Source organism: Schistocerca nitens, chromosome 2 (genome assembly GCF_023898315.1).
Source record: "Schistocerca nitens isolate TAMUIC-IGC-003100 chromosome 2, iqSchNite1.1, whole genome shotgun sequence".
In the NCBI taxonomy this organism is placed as follows: domain Eukaryota; kingdom Metazoa; phylum Arthropoda; class Insecta; order Orthoptera; family Acrididae; genus Schistocerca; species Schistocerca nitens.
Genome location: NC_064615.1, coordinates 381,011,895 through 381,026,880, shown reverse-complemented (window position 1 = coordinate 381,026,880; position 14,986 = coordinate 381,011,895). Strand labels below are relative to the sequence as shown.

Genomic DNA, 14,986 nt, shown 5'->3' with positions numbered 1-14,986 from the left:
GTATATTCTTTTTATAATATGTTTGTAATTGTTACTGTCTATTGGGATATGATACAGTAATCTTCAGTTAGCAAGCAATGAATTCAATTCATCAATTAATTTTGACAAACATAATGTTTCATAGTCCTTAGCTGTGTAAATTTAGTCTTGTTACTGAAGAGCAAATGCAGTGCCTACATGAATGATAAGTTGGTACATCCGTTTCTTATATTTTAATCGTAGTAGGTCAAGCTACATCGGTATGAACGGACCTACCTAGGTTCCGTGACACTAACACAGCAAGTCATATTTCAGAAGGGTCCGAATTTAATGATCAACATAATTTATTTTTCGACTTTGCTAATATATGCCTTCCAATAGGATAAAAAATGTGACGGAGACAATGAACGAATGGGACAACGTAGTGAAACCGACTTAGATTTGTAATCTTGCCAGAAAATTGCCTTTTCCCAATGTACTGCGAGACGCTCGTGGCTTTTCGTTCAATACATTAGAAGGCCCAGAGATTTTCACTGATAGTTTTGTCGTATATCACTTAATGATTTCACACATACAGAATCGCAAAAGGTTACGTCCTATAGCTAAAGAAAATTTCTTGCCAATTCCAGGTGCTAACAGGTTTTTCATAAATTTTATAAATCACTTTTCTCCCATTAAATCACGAACAAATTCTTCTCTTTACATCGCCCCGAATCACTGCTGTACCGGTTCATCCAACTCAATCATCAATGAGTTCATATCTGAACTTGTTCGAATGAGCTAAAGGTAAGTCTATGATTACTTTACTATCCCTTCGCCAAAGAAACAAAACTTTTTGAGTGCGCAGTTGAGACTGACGGCATAAGTTTTTGATGAAACCGTCGGCATACAATCTTAACAATTGTTTTGTATTGATATGTAATTTAATTATTAATAACATCAGACTCTACCTATTTTCCTACGTCGATGTACGCGCATTGATGCCCGACGTGTCAACATCAGTTGATAACTCGACGATATTTGGTGGTCGCGGTACGTACTAGTCTGTTGCAGTTACGTTGCCAGCTATGTCTACGTTATCACTGTTTTCTGTATTGCCTGCACATGATCCATAGACCGTCGCCGGCCGCTGTGTGTCCGAAGGGCCAGCAACGTAATCGCTTTGCGCCGTTTTTCATTTCCTTCAGACTCCGTCGTAGCTGTCGCACTGGACTTTTTAGGCTTTTTGGGCTCATTTCAACTCGAGGTTTGCTCTGACTTCCTCTATCTGTAACTCCGAACATATTTACCAGTCATATGAGACGACATTTTTCATTAATCTACAATTTTCAATTTAATATAAGTTTTCCTTTATATTATGGCGAACATGATGACACCCGAATCAACGTCCTAGCTAAAAGCGTTTCCACGGCACACCAATGTATGACTTTAAATAAAGCTAATTCGTAACAATCACGCGATTGCGCTTAGTCGGATACGGTGGCATTACAGGCAAAACAAATACGTACACGCATAGACACGATCTATCCGTTGTGGTCTCAACCATTGTAAACGCATTATTAGTCTCTACTTATTAGTGGTTCAGATCTGATAGTATTTTGTCACAGATGAAAATCTGACCGACCAGCGAATATCTCGCTTTAGCCCGATTTCGTGACTGCAACACATTAGTTCACTTTGTGGGGCGTTGAAACTAGGATAGACTGGTAGTGCGTGCCAGGAAATGGGCGTGCTGCCGATTGCCTGAGAACGTCGTGTCCGAGCTGTCGCGGGCAGCTTGAAGCGTCGCCTAGACGGACCTCACGCCTCTTGATGCGCGCTGCCAAGAATGCACGGCTCCACTTTCACCCACCGATTTCCGGAGCAGTGCGCTGCTCCCTGGCTTATGGTAATGTGACGTCAGCTCCACTTGCTGGTATAGCTGAAATGCCCGAAATTCGTTAATTCATGAGTGAATTCAGTGTTGTCCGGTAATGTGTTATTTTTCATACTTAACTCATAGTTTCAGCGTTTGCCGTCATTAGATCTGACAAAATGAAACTGTATTTACGGTTGCAATGTGAGATACAAATAATATGCAAATAGGACGAATACGGAAAAATAATGATGCATGACAAGCTACCACTATCTCAAATAACTGACACGTTGTATCTAGTGACAAAGCCGTAAGTTCAATATGGTTACAGTCAAGTGCTAAAATTGTGTTTTCAACGCTCTGTATGAAAACTCCTTTACCAGCGCTGGTAGGCGGTGCATATATAATGCGGAGTTTCTGTATGTTAATTGTAAAACTATATTTCAGTAAACTTGCAACGTAATAACAGTTACCTTAATTTCATCATATAATGTCATGATTGATGTCTCAACCATTAGTTATCATGTACCGTGAATCGCACAATGTTTATTTATTTCTGTCGGATCTAGCAAATTATGGGTCACGAACAACATTTATTTACGGTTTCTTATTTCTAGTGGTATTTCTTCTTTCTTTCTTCCCAATATTTTTCCATTCTTTCACTCTGCTCTCTCCTAAGTTCCTCAGTGGAGATCCTTGTCCCCTTTATTTTCCGTTTCTCTTGAAACCATCAGACGTTCTTCATTTTGGTTCTGGCATTTTCAGTACTTTAGATACCATCTTCAGTAACACGCATTTATTCTAGGTCTTTTTGAACTTCATTAATCTAGTTACTTATATCATTTCTGTTGTTATAGTATTGGAATACTGATTTAGTTTGCCTGTTTTCGTCCATTCTTTCCTTATTTCCAACGAAAGATGCATGTTTGTTTCCGAATTGTGCTCTAAAGTTTTTGGAATGTTCTACACAGTTGTTTGTTCCTCCATAACATACATTTCTCGTTTCCATTTGTTCTCAGCCTAGAGTTTTCCCAAGGTCTTTCTCGTTTCTTCTTTATTCAGTATTTATCTTCCTTTGAGTGAAGAAACGTATTCTGCTGCGTTGAGTACTTGGTGTCTTACGGGGATGTAGTGTCTGATTTTAGCGTTTAGAGAGATTAATAATTTGTTGTTCATGTTCTTAGAGGTTTGCTGTGCATTCTGAATCTTTTTGACTCTGATTTCATTTCCTTCGTCATTTAATGCATTGATTTGAATAATTTCTGCAAGGTAGTTGAATTTTAGAACTTTACTGATCCGTCCAAAGATTGAAAAACTGTTAACGCTTTCGTGGCCATTTGCTGACAAATTGCCTGTTGGGTTCTGTGTTGGGTTCTTCGGCCGACGTTCGTCGGATGATTTTTCTGAAGTTTCGCCATGCAATTTGGCTTCCAAAGATTGTTTCTAGAGATTTCGAAACGTCCAACATCTTAGTCGTTTACTCCTTTTTGTAAGTAGGTATGTTTAGGTCTGTTTTCTCAGCAACTTTCCTTACAAAATTTTTATGAATTATCGTTGAATTTATGTCTTTGACAAAGATTGCTAGGTCATTTATTTAAGCAGTTGATTTTTGGCTCTTCTTGTTGACTCTTGTAATACCTCTTCCCATTTCCAGACGATTTTTTTCAAGACGCAGTTACAAAGAATTATTGATACTCCACCTCTGAGGCTGACTCCTGTTCTTATTTCAAATGGTTCTGAAAGTGAGTAACTTTAGATTTTATGTTTGTCAAGGATTGATTAAATTTGTCAATTTGTTATGAGTTTTTGAATTCCATACATGCTCAACCCTTGATTATCAGGTTATCTATTTCCGTTTCTTAAGAAAAATGTATCGTCACAAAAATTTTTAAACCCATTCTAGATCTAGTTTCATTTTTATTTACATAATTTCTCGTAGTAGTAGGAAAATTATAGTCTTGGATAGCAACCTTGTTTCTCCAGTGTTCATGCCTATCGGGCAGAACTACTTTAAGCTAATATCTTGTGTGTTTATTTTCAATGTTTCTATCTCAGTTTGTTGAAAACTTGACGGAATTTGTCAATGGACGACCGATGTAGCTGATTCTCGCAATAGGCAGGTACTTTATAGCAGTGGAGTTTGTTTCTTGATAACGCTCCTATGTTTTCCGGTTATATAAGTACGTCACATTCCAGAGACGGGACTGCTTCACCAGGTCATGGTGAAAAACCTGAAATAAAACTTGGAAATACTGACGCTGAAGTTTTCGCTCCGAAATGGTTATTTAAATAAAAACCGAAAATCCCGAAACGCTGAGAGCCGATAGAGTTTTCTTCGTAACATACATTTAAACGTTTCTTTCATTGCGCTCGCGAATCTTCAGTAATGACGCCACAGAAAGTCACACTCGCTACTCTTGGTAATGTGCGCGGTGCAAACGAAATTGCTTCGCAGATGTAGTTGGAAGACTTGGGTTAATCCTCTACGCTGCATCACTATTAATTTTGTCTAAGAAAGGGTTGCCAATCACGATTTGACCCTCGACGCACGTTAGAATTGTCTCTACACATGCACCACTAATAAATACTCTGTGCCCGCATCTCGTGGTCGTGCGGTAGCGTTCTCGCTTCCCACGCCCGGGTTCCCGGGTTCGATTCCCGGCGGGGTCAGGGATTTTCTCTGCCTCGTGATGGCTGGGTGTTGTGTGCTGTCCTTAGGTTAGTTAGGTTTAAGTAGTTCTAAGTTCTAGGGGACTTATGACCACAGCAGTTGAGTCCCATAGTGCTCAGAGCCATTTTAAATACTCTGTGGCAGTCCAATTACTTTCAGAAGACTCTCAGATCCGGCCACTTAATTTGAAAACTGACACCGCTAACAGCGATTACACAGCCCCCAACTTGTCTGTAGTAGCTCCGTCAATAATCTCATCCATAAATAAAACAGAAAAAACAGTTCTCAGACACCATAAATAAAGCAGAAAAAACAGTTCTAAGACAGTAAGGGGAAAAACGTAAATACTACACCTCAAGGTTGGGTCTACACAGGAAACAATTTATTGTCTTCCTTCAGGCATCGCCAAGTCCACATCGTTCATTAAACATCACTTCCAGCTGGCTAGTGGCCCCACTCCCTGCTGTGCGGTCCCTTCTTACCTAGCACGTTCATTCTCATTAAACTCCAAACTTGCGTAGAAAACTGACAGCTTAAGCAGAATTCCATGCACGCATTTGTGAACGCTTTCAGAGTTTTCTGTACTTAAAAATTTTTCCATTCCATCGCGGAAACAGTTTATTCGTCATTGAGGATCATGTGCTCCGTGCTTGACATCCTCAACACTCTTGAAACGTCATCTCCGCAACACAGGACCCATGTTTCGCTTTCTATGTCCCCGAGGGTTGCCCTCTCCCTCCGTTTCATGACTTCCAGGCAGCTTCACGAAAACTGCTTTCATGCAGTCCTTTCAGCAAGTCAGATTCAGGAGCAGAGTGTAGGCAATTTCATTGACCATATCTCACTCAGCCTAATACCACTCCTCTGCAAAGTGCTGCTTCGTGTCATGAAATTTCAAGAATGTGTGTCCCACTGTGTCGGAAAACAGCTGCCATTATCTATAAACCATCAGATCTTAAGCAGACATATCAGCTCCCGACCACAACTCATTTAGTAGATTTTCTATAAGGCTGACACATCATCTCCTGGATGACAAAGCTTTCTTATGCGGGAAACCGCCTTTGGCCTCCATAACAGCCAAGAAGATAAGTCCCCAGGAGCGACCAGCAATGATACACTAGACATTGAACCGATAGAATGTGAACATACAAGAGTACTGTGTTTGCCAAACTCGTACCCTTTGTGCTAACCGGCTGGTCTGACAGTCTGGATTCTTCGATACGCTACGCTCCCTTTTTCGATGGCACGGGGAATTGTCGATTCGAACCGGAATTTTTCAGTACTTAACGAGCGGACTTGTGGATAGTTCGGTGCCGCGAAGCAGATGTGTTGGGCGGACCTTAAAGAGGAGAAAAAATTTGGAAATTTGTGGTAAATTCCTATGGGACCAAACTACTGAGGTCATCGGTCCCTAAGCTTACACACTACTTAATATAACTTAAACTAACTTACGCTAAGGACAAAACACACTCCCAAGCCAGAGAGAGGACTCGAACCTATGACGGGGGAGCTGTGCGAGCCGTGCAAGGAGCCTAAGACCGCGCGGCTACCCCGCACTGCGAAGATGGAATCGATCATAGCTAAAGTTAGACACTGCTGGGAGGAAGAAATGTATTAAGAAGTCGAATGGATGTTCGTTAATAATTACAATATCAAACATAAGAAGAAGGAGCAGGTGTTAGGCTCTCTAATGTGAGTAGAGCTGAAGCAACTAGCTACAATTTACGTGACTGAACGATGGGTGAGAAACTGTAGTAATAGTGGAAACTGGTGTCAATGAAAGAATTAAGCTCAGTTAAATAGTGTCTTCGAAGAGTGACAGTTCATAATTATGAATCTGAAAAGCGAGTATGTCGAAGGCGTGGTTAGAAATGTTTATTGCTGGGAACCAATAAATGAAGTTTATATACATAATGTCATCCTTTATTACAGTTCCTAATTTTGTGTAATTAACAAGTCTATGGCCGTTAATTTACAGACACGTCACGGATAATTAGATACATGGTTTATTTTCTATGTTTCTTTGATTGTTGTAAACCAATTTACCTAGTTTACATACAGCATGTCATCTTTTTATTATAAATCTTGATCATGTGCAGTTGACAAGTCGATGACCATTCATTTACAGACACATCACGAACCATTACGTACGTGGTTTATTTATGTACCCCACACCATGTGTCATTTTTAACTGTATTTTATGTTCATTCATTCAAGGATCGTACTCCCCCGGTAGCTGAGTGGTCAGCGTGACAGAATGTCAATCCTAAGGACCCAGGTTCGATTCCCGGCTGGGTCGGAGATTTTCTCCGCTCAGGAACTGGGTGTTGTGTTGTCCTAATCATCATCATTTCATCCCCACCGACGCGCAAGTCGCCGAAGTGGCGTCAAATCGAAAGACCCGGTGAACGCTCTACCCTACGGGAGGCCCTAGTCATACGACATTTACATTGTTATTCAAGGATGACATCACAATGGCATAGGATTCGTGAAGGTAATACAATGCCAGTCAATACGTCCAAATATAACACACACCATACGTAACACGCTTTAAGACGATATGACAGAATAGCCTACGGGGATAAGATAGGTGGTCGGCCGTGGCCTTTATTAAGGAACCATCCCGGCATTTACCTTAGCACTATACGAAAACCACGGAAAACTCAAAGCAGGATGGCCAGACATAGCAGCTCAATTCTCCAGCACATGAGGTCATAGTCCTAACAGCTGGACTGCCTCATTCGGTAATTCTCTATTGTATAATGTTTCTTCATTCACACAAAATTTGTTTCAGGTAACTTACAATATAAGACGTAATTTTCATCTTCACTTCCTACGCACTGAGGACACCCCTTGATGATTCCTTGACTGCTTCCGATTCTTTGCAATGTAAAATATAGTTCCACTCTTCACTGCTGCTCACACTTTGTAAGACACTCAACGATGCCTCTTGGATTGAGAAGATGTTGCTGTGCTCCTTGCTTCAATTCCGGGCTCCATATTCTATTATTCGCTATTTTCCACCAGAAAAGCTAAGCCGTTGGACATTACTGTCATGCATTATACACCTTGACACATGATCCTTGTGAAAGCAGTAAACCATAAACATATACTGAGATGTGACAAGGTACTGTAGCTTTCCCGTTCGTTACTATACGCTAGTCTGAGTCCTCTAACTTTGCTTTAATTGTGTAATACGCATTACTTGTGAAGAATGTTTTAGCTGCCCTTTTTAACATATGTGTTACGGTAATTTTTTTCACTTCCTTTAGCAGTTTATTATGCAGTTTTATCCCTTGATACAATATGCTTTTTTGAGGTTATTCCTGGATAATGCAATTCCAAACTAGCTCTTGTTTCGTGATTAAGTATAGAAATATTAGTCCGACTACTACTTCCAGTTACTGATATGTCCGTATAGAAATATTAGTCCGACTACTACTTCCAGTTATTGATATGTCCGTTGTCTGCAGTTTAGAAACCGTGCCCATGTTTTGCGCCTTTGGACTCGTTTGAAATTTTTTTTTCTAAGTGATAGTTAAATCTTTATACTGAATCCCCGTGCGTAATCCATTTTATCAATGGACTGCACCATTTTCTTAGTCTCCTTTAGAGGCATGCTGCGGTGAGGGGATTTCAATGTGTACCAGGACTGGAAACACTTACCTGCAAACAACAAGAAATTAACTACGAAACTTTATTTTTTCGAGGTGATAATTGAAACTTTATGACTACCGTCGTGTTTTGGAGTATGACTTAGAAAAAAAGTGATGCAAGAAAAATGATGGTTTAGCGTATCATAAAATTCAGAGTGCGGTTGAAGGGAGACCGAAATCGACCGTGTCCTATTCAGAGAAACCATACCGGCATTTGCCTAAGTAATTTAGAGAAACTACTGCAAACCAAAATTCGGATTGTCAGATAGCGATGTGAAATTTCGTCCTCGGCGGATGATGGTCCAGATTATTAACCACTGAATCAGCGCCCTCGCTAATGACTTCGAATTACTCAGGGCTAGCAGTGTACAACACGAGTTATCTTCTCCGGTGTAAAATGATGTGATTTTTACACTTCATGTCTGTTTTGCAGGAAACCTCATATTTTAAGTACAGAGTTTGCATTTGCGCAATAGTGCAGTTTTACACATCTCGAAGACAAAAGAAACAGTTTGTTGTTACAACTGCATATTAGGTCTAGTCTGGACGAGATAGACAGATACCTGAGGTCAGATAGAGCACATGCATCGGTAGAAAAATAGACCGATTTCTTAGGCAAAGGATTTTCACCTGGAAATTCAGTCGCTAATATAATATTACCGTTGCCTTGGTGTAGCTTTAATACGTCATTCACGCCAGGGTGAATAGTAATAACGATCTAAATTCCAGCTTTAGTATTACTTTTATGATAAATTACCTGTTAAAGTGGTGAAAACGTTAATCCAAGTCACAAATATTATATTTTCTTGTGTGTAATATTGTACGACAAACCAGGGAACGTCTATTTAAGATTATTTGCAGACGTTTTAAGTCTCTTTTAAACCGAGGGAGCAGGTTCGCTCAATGTCTCTGGCATTGCTGCCGGTTTTTAATGTGCCGTTGTTATGAGATTCCTCAAAGTACATTAGCATCTACGTCAGAGAATATATTTGATGCCAACCCCAGTTGTTGAAGTACTCCAAGCGAAGCTCTCAAAGCAGTGAGTTTCAGTGTAATACTACCTCTCTGTTATCACCCGAGCTTCTCCATATCGTATAAAAATTAATGTATATTTTTGACATAATGTAGTGTAGTGTGTTAACTGTAAGACGGCAGAGTTGTGAGGGGAGTGCGGGGAGAGTAGGAAGCAAACATTGGCTGGCGAGGGGAGAGGAGCCGTTGGGGGGGAGAAGGCATGCCTACCAGTTGCAGTGCTGGCACTACAAATTACGCGTCATGCTTACACGAAAGCAGACGAAAGGCTTGGCAGTAAAACTCACTTTAAATGTTGTTCGTAAACAAACTGAAATCGTCATGTACATTAAAATCTATATACATAAAAATGAATGTATGTATGTTTGTCTACTATGCGCTCACAAACCATTCACCCGATTGCAATGAAACTTTGGTGAGTTGTTCTCCGAACGCCCGAAAAGAGTAATAAACAATGTTTCAAGAGTTACGGCACTGTTGCATGCGTGGCACAATTGATTAGGTAAAAGCTTGTCATGCAGCGGACGCGGGTTCGATTCCCACTGCTTGCAATTTTTTATTTCATTCCCCGCAATGTTAAACTATTAATTATAAAATTTAAACAGGTCATATAGTATAACGTAACTGTCTATCTCTATATATAAAAATAAATGTATGTATGTCTGCCCTTTGTGCGTTCCCAAACCATTCATCCGATTGCGATGAAATTTTGGTGATTCCTTCAAAGTGATCGCGAACAAAATATCTGAAATGGAAACTCACCTTTTCTTGCCAGGCGTTTGTGGTGATACGCCAGGATGATTCTTGGAAAACTGAATCTTCCAATGCTACGCATGCTTAGTCCTGTGTATGTCGCAGCTCTCACTGAAGATTTGTAAATAGTGTGAAGCAATTTTTTCTGCTCCCTTTCGCAGCATTCAATCACACGCAATATAATTTTGCGAGCATCGCTACGTAATACTGGTTTCCTTCTAAACGTAGGCCTACCGGTTGGGGTTGTTGGCGACTCCCGAGATGGGCCAGCAACTGCCTCTTCACTCATTTTGATAATGTTTAGCACAACTGCACAATAAAAACACGCAGAACAGTACAGCGCAAAACAATAACGAAGCTGACGACAATGGCTACCTTGTAAAACACAGTCAGCTACGTAATGTTGGCAGCAGTCGAAACTGCGTGCCTACCGAAGTACCGAAGCCTCCCGACGTTTACCGACTTCTATCGATTCGGGACTAGGGAGAGGTCTGCCATCTAAAAGTTTACATACTGTACGTAACAGTTACCTATGTCTATTCCGTTTTTTGTCATGCATTCATAAAGTGCCTCCCAGTAATTACAATTATCTTCCAGCATTTTCAAAATAACAGCGCCATACTATTAACTATTGTTTGTCCTCCTATTGTTATTCGTGTTACACTTATTTAACTGCGAATATCAAGTGTGTTGTTACGTGCCTTCGTTAATTGCTCATTTCGAAGAGACAAGATTATTTAAACGCAGTACCGAATTCAAAAAGTTAAAAGTTTCAATTGACGAAAAAACGTGAATATACTGGTAATAAACACTTATTATCGACTTGTGGATGTTATGTATGGTGAAATGAATATGTTTCGGTTCAGTTAACCGCAATTTCTAATGCTTCGGAGTTTTACGAAGACAATCTTACTGTGAACTAGTAATTTTCTTATACATCGATTTCTACATTACATGTTAAAATGAAAATCAAAGGCAGCGTTCTCACCGTTATTTATGCTCACCTTAGTGAATGGGGATTCCTTATAAACGGTCCCTTATGATTCATCCACCTATCCAAATTATCAGTTCCATGAATCACGTTGAAGTGAATTATTCCAAACAAGATTTTTGGAGCACATAGTCAATGCAATAACACTGGATGGAGTGGAGTCTTCAACGCTCCCAAAATGGAATTATTGTTGATGCAATTGTACCTGGCAATCTTCTAGCTTTAGTGAAGGCTTTTGAAATTCTTTATTCTCGTTATCTGCAGTTTATGGATGTTAAAGGTAAAGCAGCCACCAAGGCCTATGCTGGTTCGAATATCACAGTGCATTATTACGGGGCTGTAGTGTTTAACGCCGACTCCAAAGTACCTTGCATATCGGCATTTTTCACCTTAATAAACATTTACATAGGTGAAAGCAGTGATAAGGAACAAATAAAAATCCTGATAATGATATAGAAGTTATCTAGAAAGTAAGTCACTTATATCAGAAAAAAGATGTGAATGTGAACGTACGTGGTTTTTGTGTGTGGAGAACATAATGATGATCTTAAACATACTGTCCAATGACAAAACTGCGCAACGATTATCACACACCGTTTCCGTTTTTAGGTGATAAAATTTTATGTCCCAGTAGTTGGTCACATTGTATGAGAAGTCCTTATATCCGATGATAGATTCTTTGAGATGTATCTCGAAAACTGCTGCATCTACTCGAATAGAAGCTTGTAGGTAAAAATGATTTCTTTTTTGTTAAAAAGGAAGGTGATCTTCCGGTTGATGATAGCGGGCTTAGAATAGTATGCTGTTCTAAATAGTTCACCATGTATGTGAGTGACATTGTAACCACATTCTACGGCATGTGTTGGATGGACGACGGGATAGCAGGACAGAGGAACTGGACAATTAAATCTGAGTTGCCCCCTGAGACACTCTGGATTGAATTATTTGTTGGAACATTGCTTGGGGAAGTGAAAGACATTTGCTAGAATCCAACTTTGATCAAAATTTTAAACTCTCAGGGAGTTTCATATGTAAATAGTGTGTTGGAACATGCTATTTGAAGATAGTAAAGAGTCAACTTTTTTTGTTTAAGCAAGTTGTTTATTGCAGTGCATTAATGTAATGCACATAATGTGCAGCATGGCGTATTTTGCTGCAGCTTCGTTGTTTAAGGCAGCATCAAACTGCCACATGCTTGTCGTTTTAACCAAGGATGGCCTTGCCGTAGGCGGGGGCGGCGTAGGCGAGGGGGGCGGCCACCTTGGCGATGGCGGGGGCGGCGTAGGCGACGGGAGCGGCCACCTTGGCGACGACGGGGGCGGGGTGTGCACCGGCCTCCTTGTGCACCACGGCGTTGAAGCCGTTCACGGGGTCGGCGGTGTAGTCTACGACGCGGACGGAACCGTCGGGCTCCACCAGGCTGTAGCTGCCCTGGACGACGTCTCCGTCACGGCTCTCCTGCTGGTTCTTTGAGTCACCGGTGACGGCGTCAGACACGCTGTAGGCGTAGCTGTACTGTGGGTGGGGGTCGTATTCAGCGGCGGCCACGGCAGGGGCGGCATAGGCGACGGGGGCGGCCCTCACGGCGGGGGCGGCGTACGCCACAGGGGCGGCGTAGGCACGGGCAGCGATGGGGGCGCCGGGGGCGTAGACTGCAGGGGCACCCAAGTAGCCGGCGCGGGCCACAGCCACGAAGGCGACGAGGACGATCAGCTGCAGATAAGAGACAACAAGTTAGAATACGCTGCCTAGTGCCTTCGGCGTTATGCGTTGAGTTGATTCACTACAAATTTGGTTAAAGGTCGGGTGTCGTGTACTGAAAAATACATATGTTGTCGATATGTTTTTGCTAGTGTGATAGCAACATGATCTGCAAAAATGGCTGTGGAAAATAGTTCATTGACTTTTCTCAATTAATTCAAAGTCTGTCACATTAAAATTAACATGTTGACTATGGTAGGTAATTTATATCTCTGAAAGTTCCATGTAGTAGTTTGGAACGCTCACGTATCCAAAAGTTACGTACAGCTTTCCCAGCCCTATGATTCACCTGGGTCTGGAGCAGCGAGGAATGCCTAGCAAGATAATACTCTCTTGTCCCACTCCGAGCTACGAGGATGGTGTGGCTGACACTGAAATATCATTCTTAATGGCAGTATCTAACTTCATAATTCCTGTGTGAAACTGGCTGGTACATGATGTACCTGTGGAGGGTATTAATATCTATGTTACTGGTATTTCTTCATCTACAGTTGTCACTGAGCGCTGTGACATTGTGGATAAATTACTGCGCATGTATCCGAATGGAAATGAGGAACAAACCTACATAATCATCTTGGTTTACATTTTCTGGTATTTTCCTAAATCAGATGTGAAGTATGCCATGCCGGCTCCTTCAAAAAAGTTTGCTGCCATTTATTTGTGCACTCTTGCCCGCATCCACATTTTTTACTCGACGTGAGACGATGTTAAATGCTAATCTGGTTTTCTTTCGGTTCCCATAGTTGTCTTTCGAGATAGATATCTTATAGTTTAGAGCGGCTGAAGGTAATTAGTTATCAACAGCCACTATCCACAGTAGTCTGTTGCCAACTGGCACAGACAACCGTTCAACATTTTTCTATATTATCCTTTAGCAAACTATGGAGAGTCAAGAGATAAAATTCCGGGAAGTGAGGAGTGATCGCTGCTAGACCAAAATGTTATTGTACTTCAATACGAGTCACAAGTAGGAAACCCAAGTTTATAACCTTTCAGTATAAACCAAAACATTTTATAGAATTCTTGAATATAGCCGCTTTATGTCACCAAGTCCTCAAAACAGACTACTTCTTTCACTTTGTTCCTACATGGTGGATGCTCATTCTGTTCTAACGCTCATGGCCCTAGTAAGACTTAAGTTTTCCATTAAATAATGGATGTAATCCCTGTGTCGAAGTGTGTGAATATCTGGAAGCTCACTTTTAATTTTAGATGCAACTGTTATTTCTCTTTTGAAAAATTATCAATCCCGAATCTTACTAAAGCGTACCGATGTCAATGTAAGAACCAATTCTCTATGGATATAAGACGTTTTTAAGTCCACATAAGAGATAACAATAAAAAAAATTCAATTATTTCTTAGTTTTGTCTGGCGACACTGAAGAGAAACATCACCCATTCCAGCCAGCGTTATTGCTCTATACTGTATTCCTATGTTTTGTGTCACTGCAGCAGGTCTCTGTAACTGCCGATGACTTTTCTCATTCCTTCGCATCGAGAATTTATATTGAAGAAAACAACACTTGGGGACCGAAACTGAAACTGAGTCAGGTAAATGAGATCAGTTAGAACAACAAGACGACTATTTTCATGTTGGTCTACGTGATGTGTTCTTCCGAACAAGCTGCTAATAGGAGAAACTAGCTGCTGCTGGCGCACAAAGCTCTCGATGGACCTCCTGTATTATCTGACGATGCGCTGATATCGTCGACTTTCCTCACCTTGCAGGCGACCATGTTGTAGTAGTGCGTTGGGCAGGTACTGTGTCCGTCGCAGCCTGGTCGTTCTTTTTATACCGAATTGGAACGCCGACCACACCTGCAGCGTCGGCGAGCTGCCCGCTCACCAGGTTGCATATCCTCCAGGGGTCTAGCAGATCGCCACGGACGATAAGATCGCGTGGACCGGCGTGGATGTGGTTGGTTGGCTCATTGGGTAGCGCCCCTCCCACGAGCGTAACGCAACAGCAGCAGGTTGTGAAACGGCACGGACATACTGCACCGCCACTGTGTTGTGTGGACAGTGCCCTTGTCTATATCTCCACACGACAAAAAGATTTTTGTCGCTGTGGTATATGTAAGAAAAAATATGTGATACTTCTGTCGACATGGTTTTGATATTGGATTTTGAGATGATTGGGTGTTGTCTTCATCATCATCATTCATTCCCATTACGGTCGGAGGAAGGCAACGGCAAACCACCTCCATTAGGACCTTGCCTAGTAAGGCGGTGCGGGTCTCCCGCATCGTTCCCCTACGCTCTGTAAAGAAGCATGGGACTTCATTTCC

General features: G+C 41.3%; 1 protein-coding gene across 1 annotated transcript; it reads right to left on the bottom strand.

The window, feature by feature from the left end:
• Positions 1-12,017: 12,017 nt before the first annotated feature.
• On the bottom strand, positions 12,018-14,448 carry LOC126236213 (cuticle protein 21-like). The gene is made up of 2 exons (XM_049945335.1): positions 14,420-14,448; positions 12,018-12,650 (listed from the first exon to the last, which is right to left on the bottom strand). The coding sequence occupies exons 1-2, from the start codon at positions 14,432-14,434 to the stop codon at positions 12,141-12,143; spliced, it is 525 nt and encodes a 174-aa protein (XP_049801292.1). The 5' UTR covers positions 14,435-14,448; the 3' UTR covers positions 12,018-12,140.
• Positions 14,449-14,986: the final 538 nt, after the last annotated feature.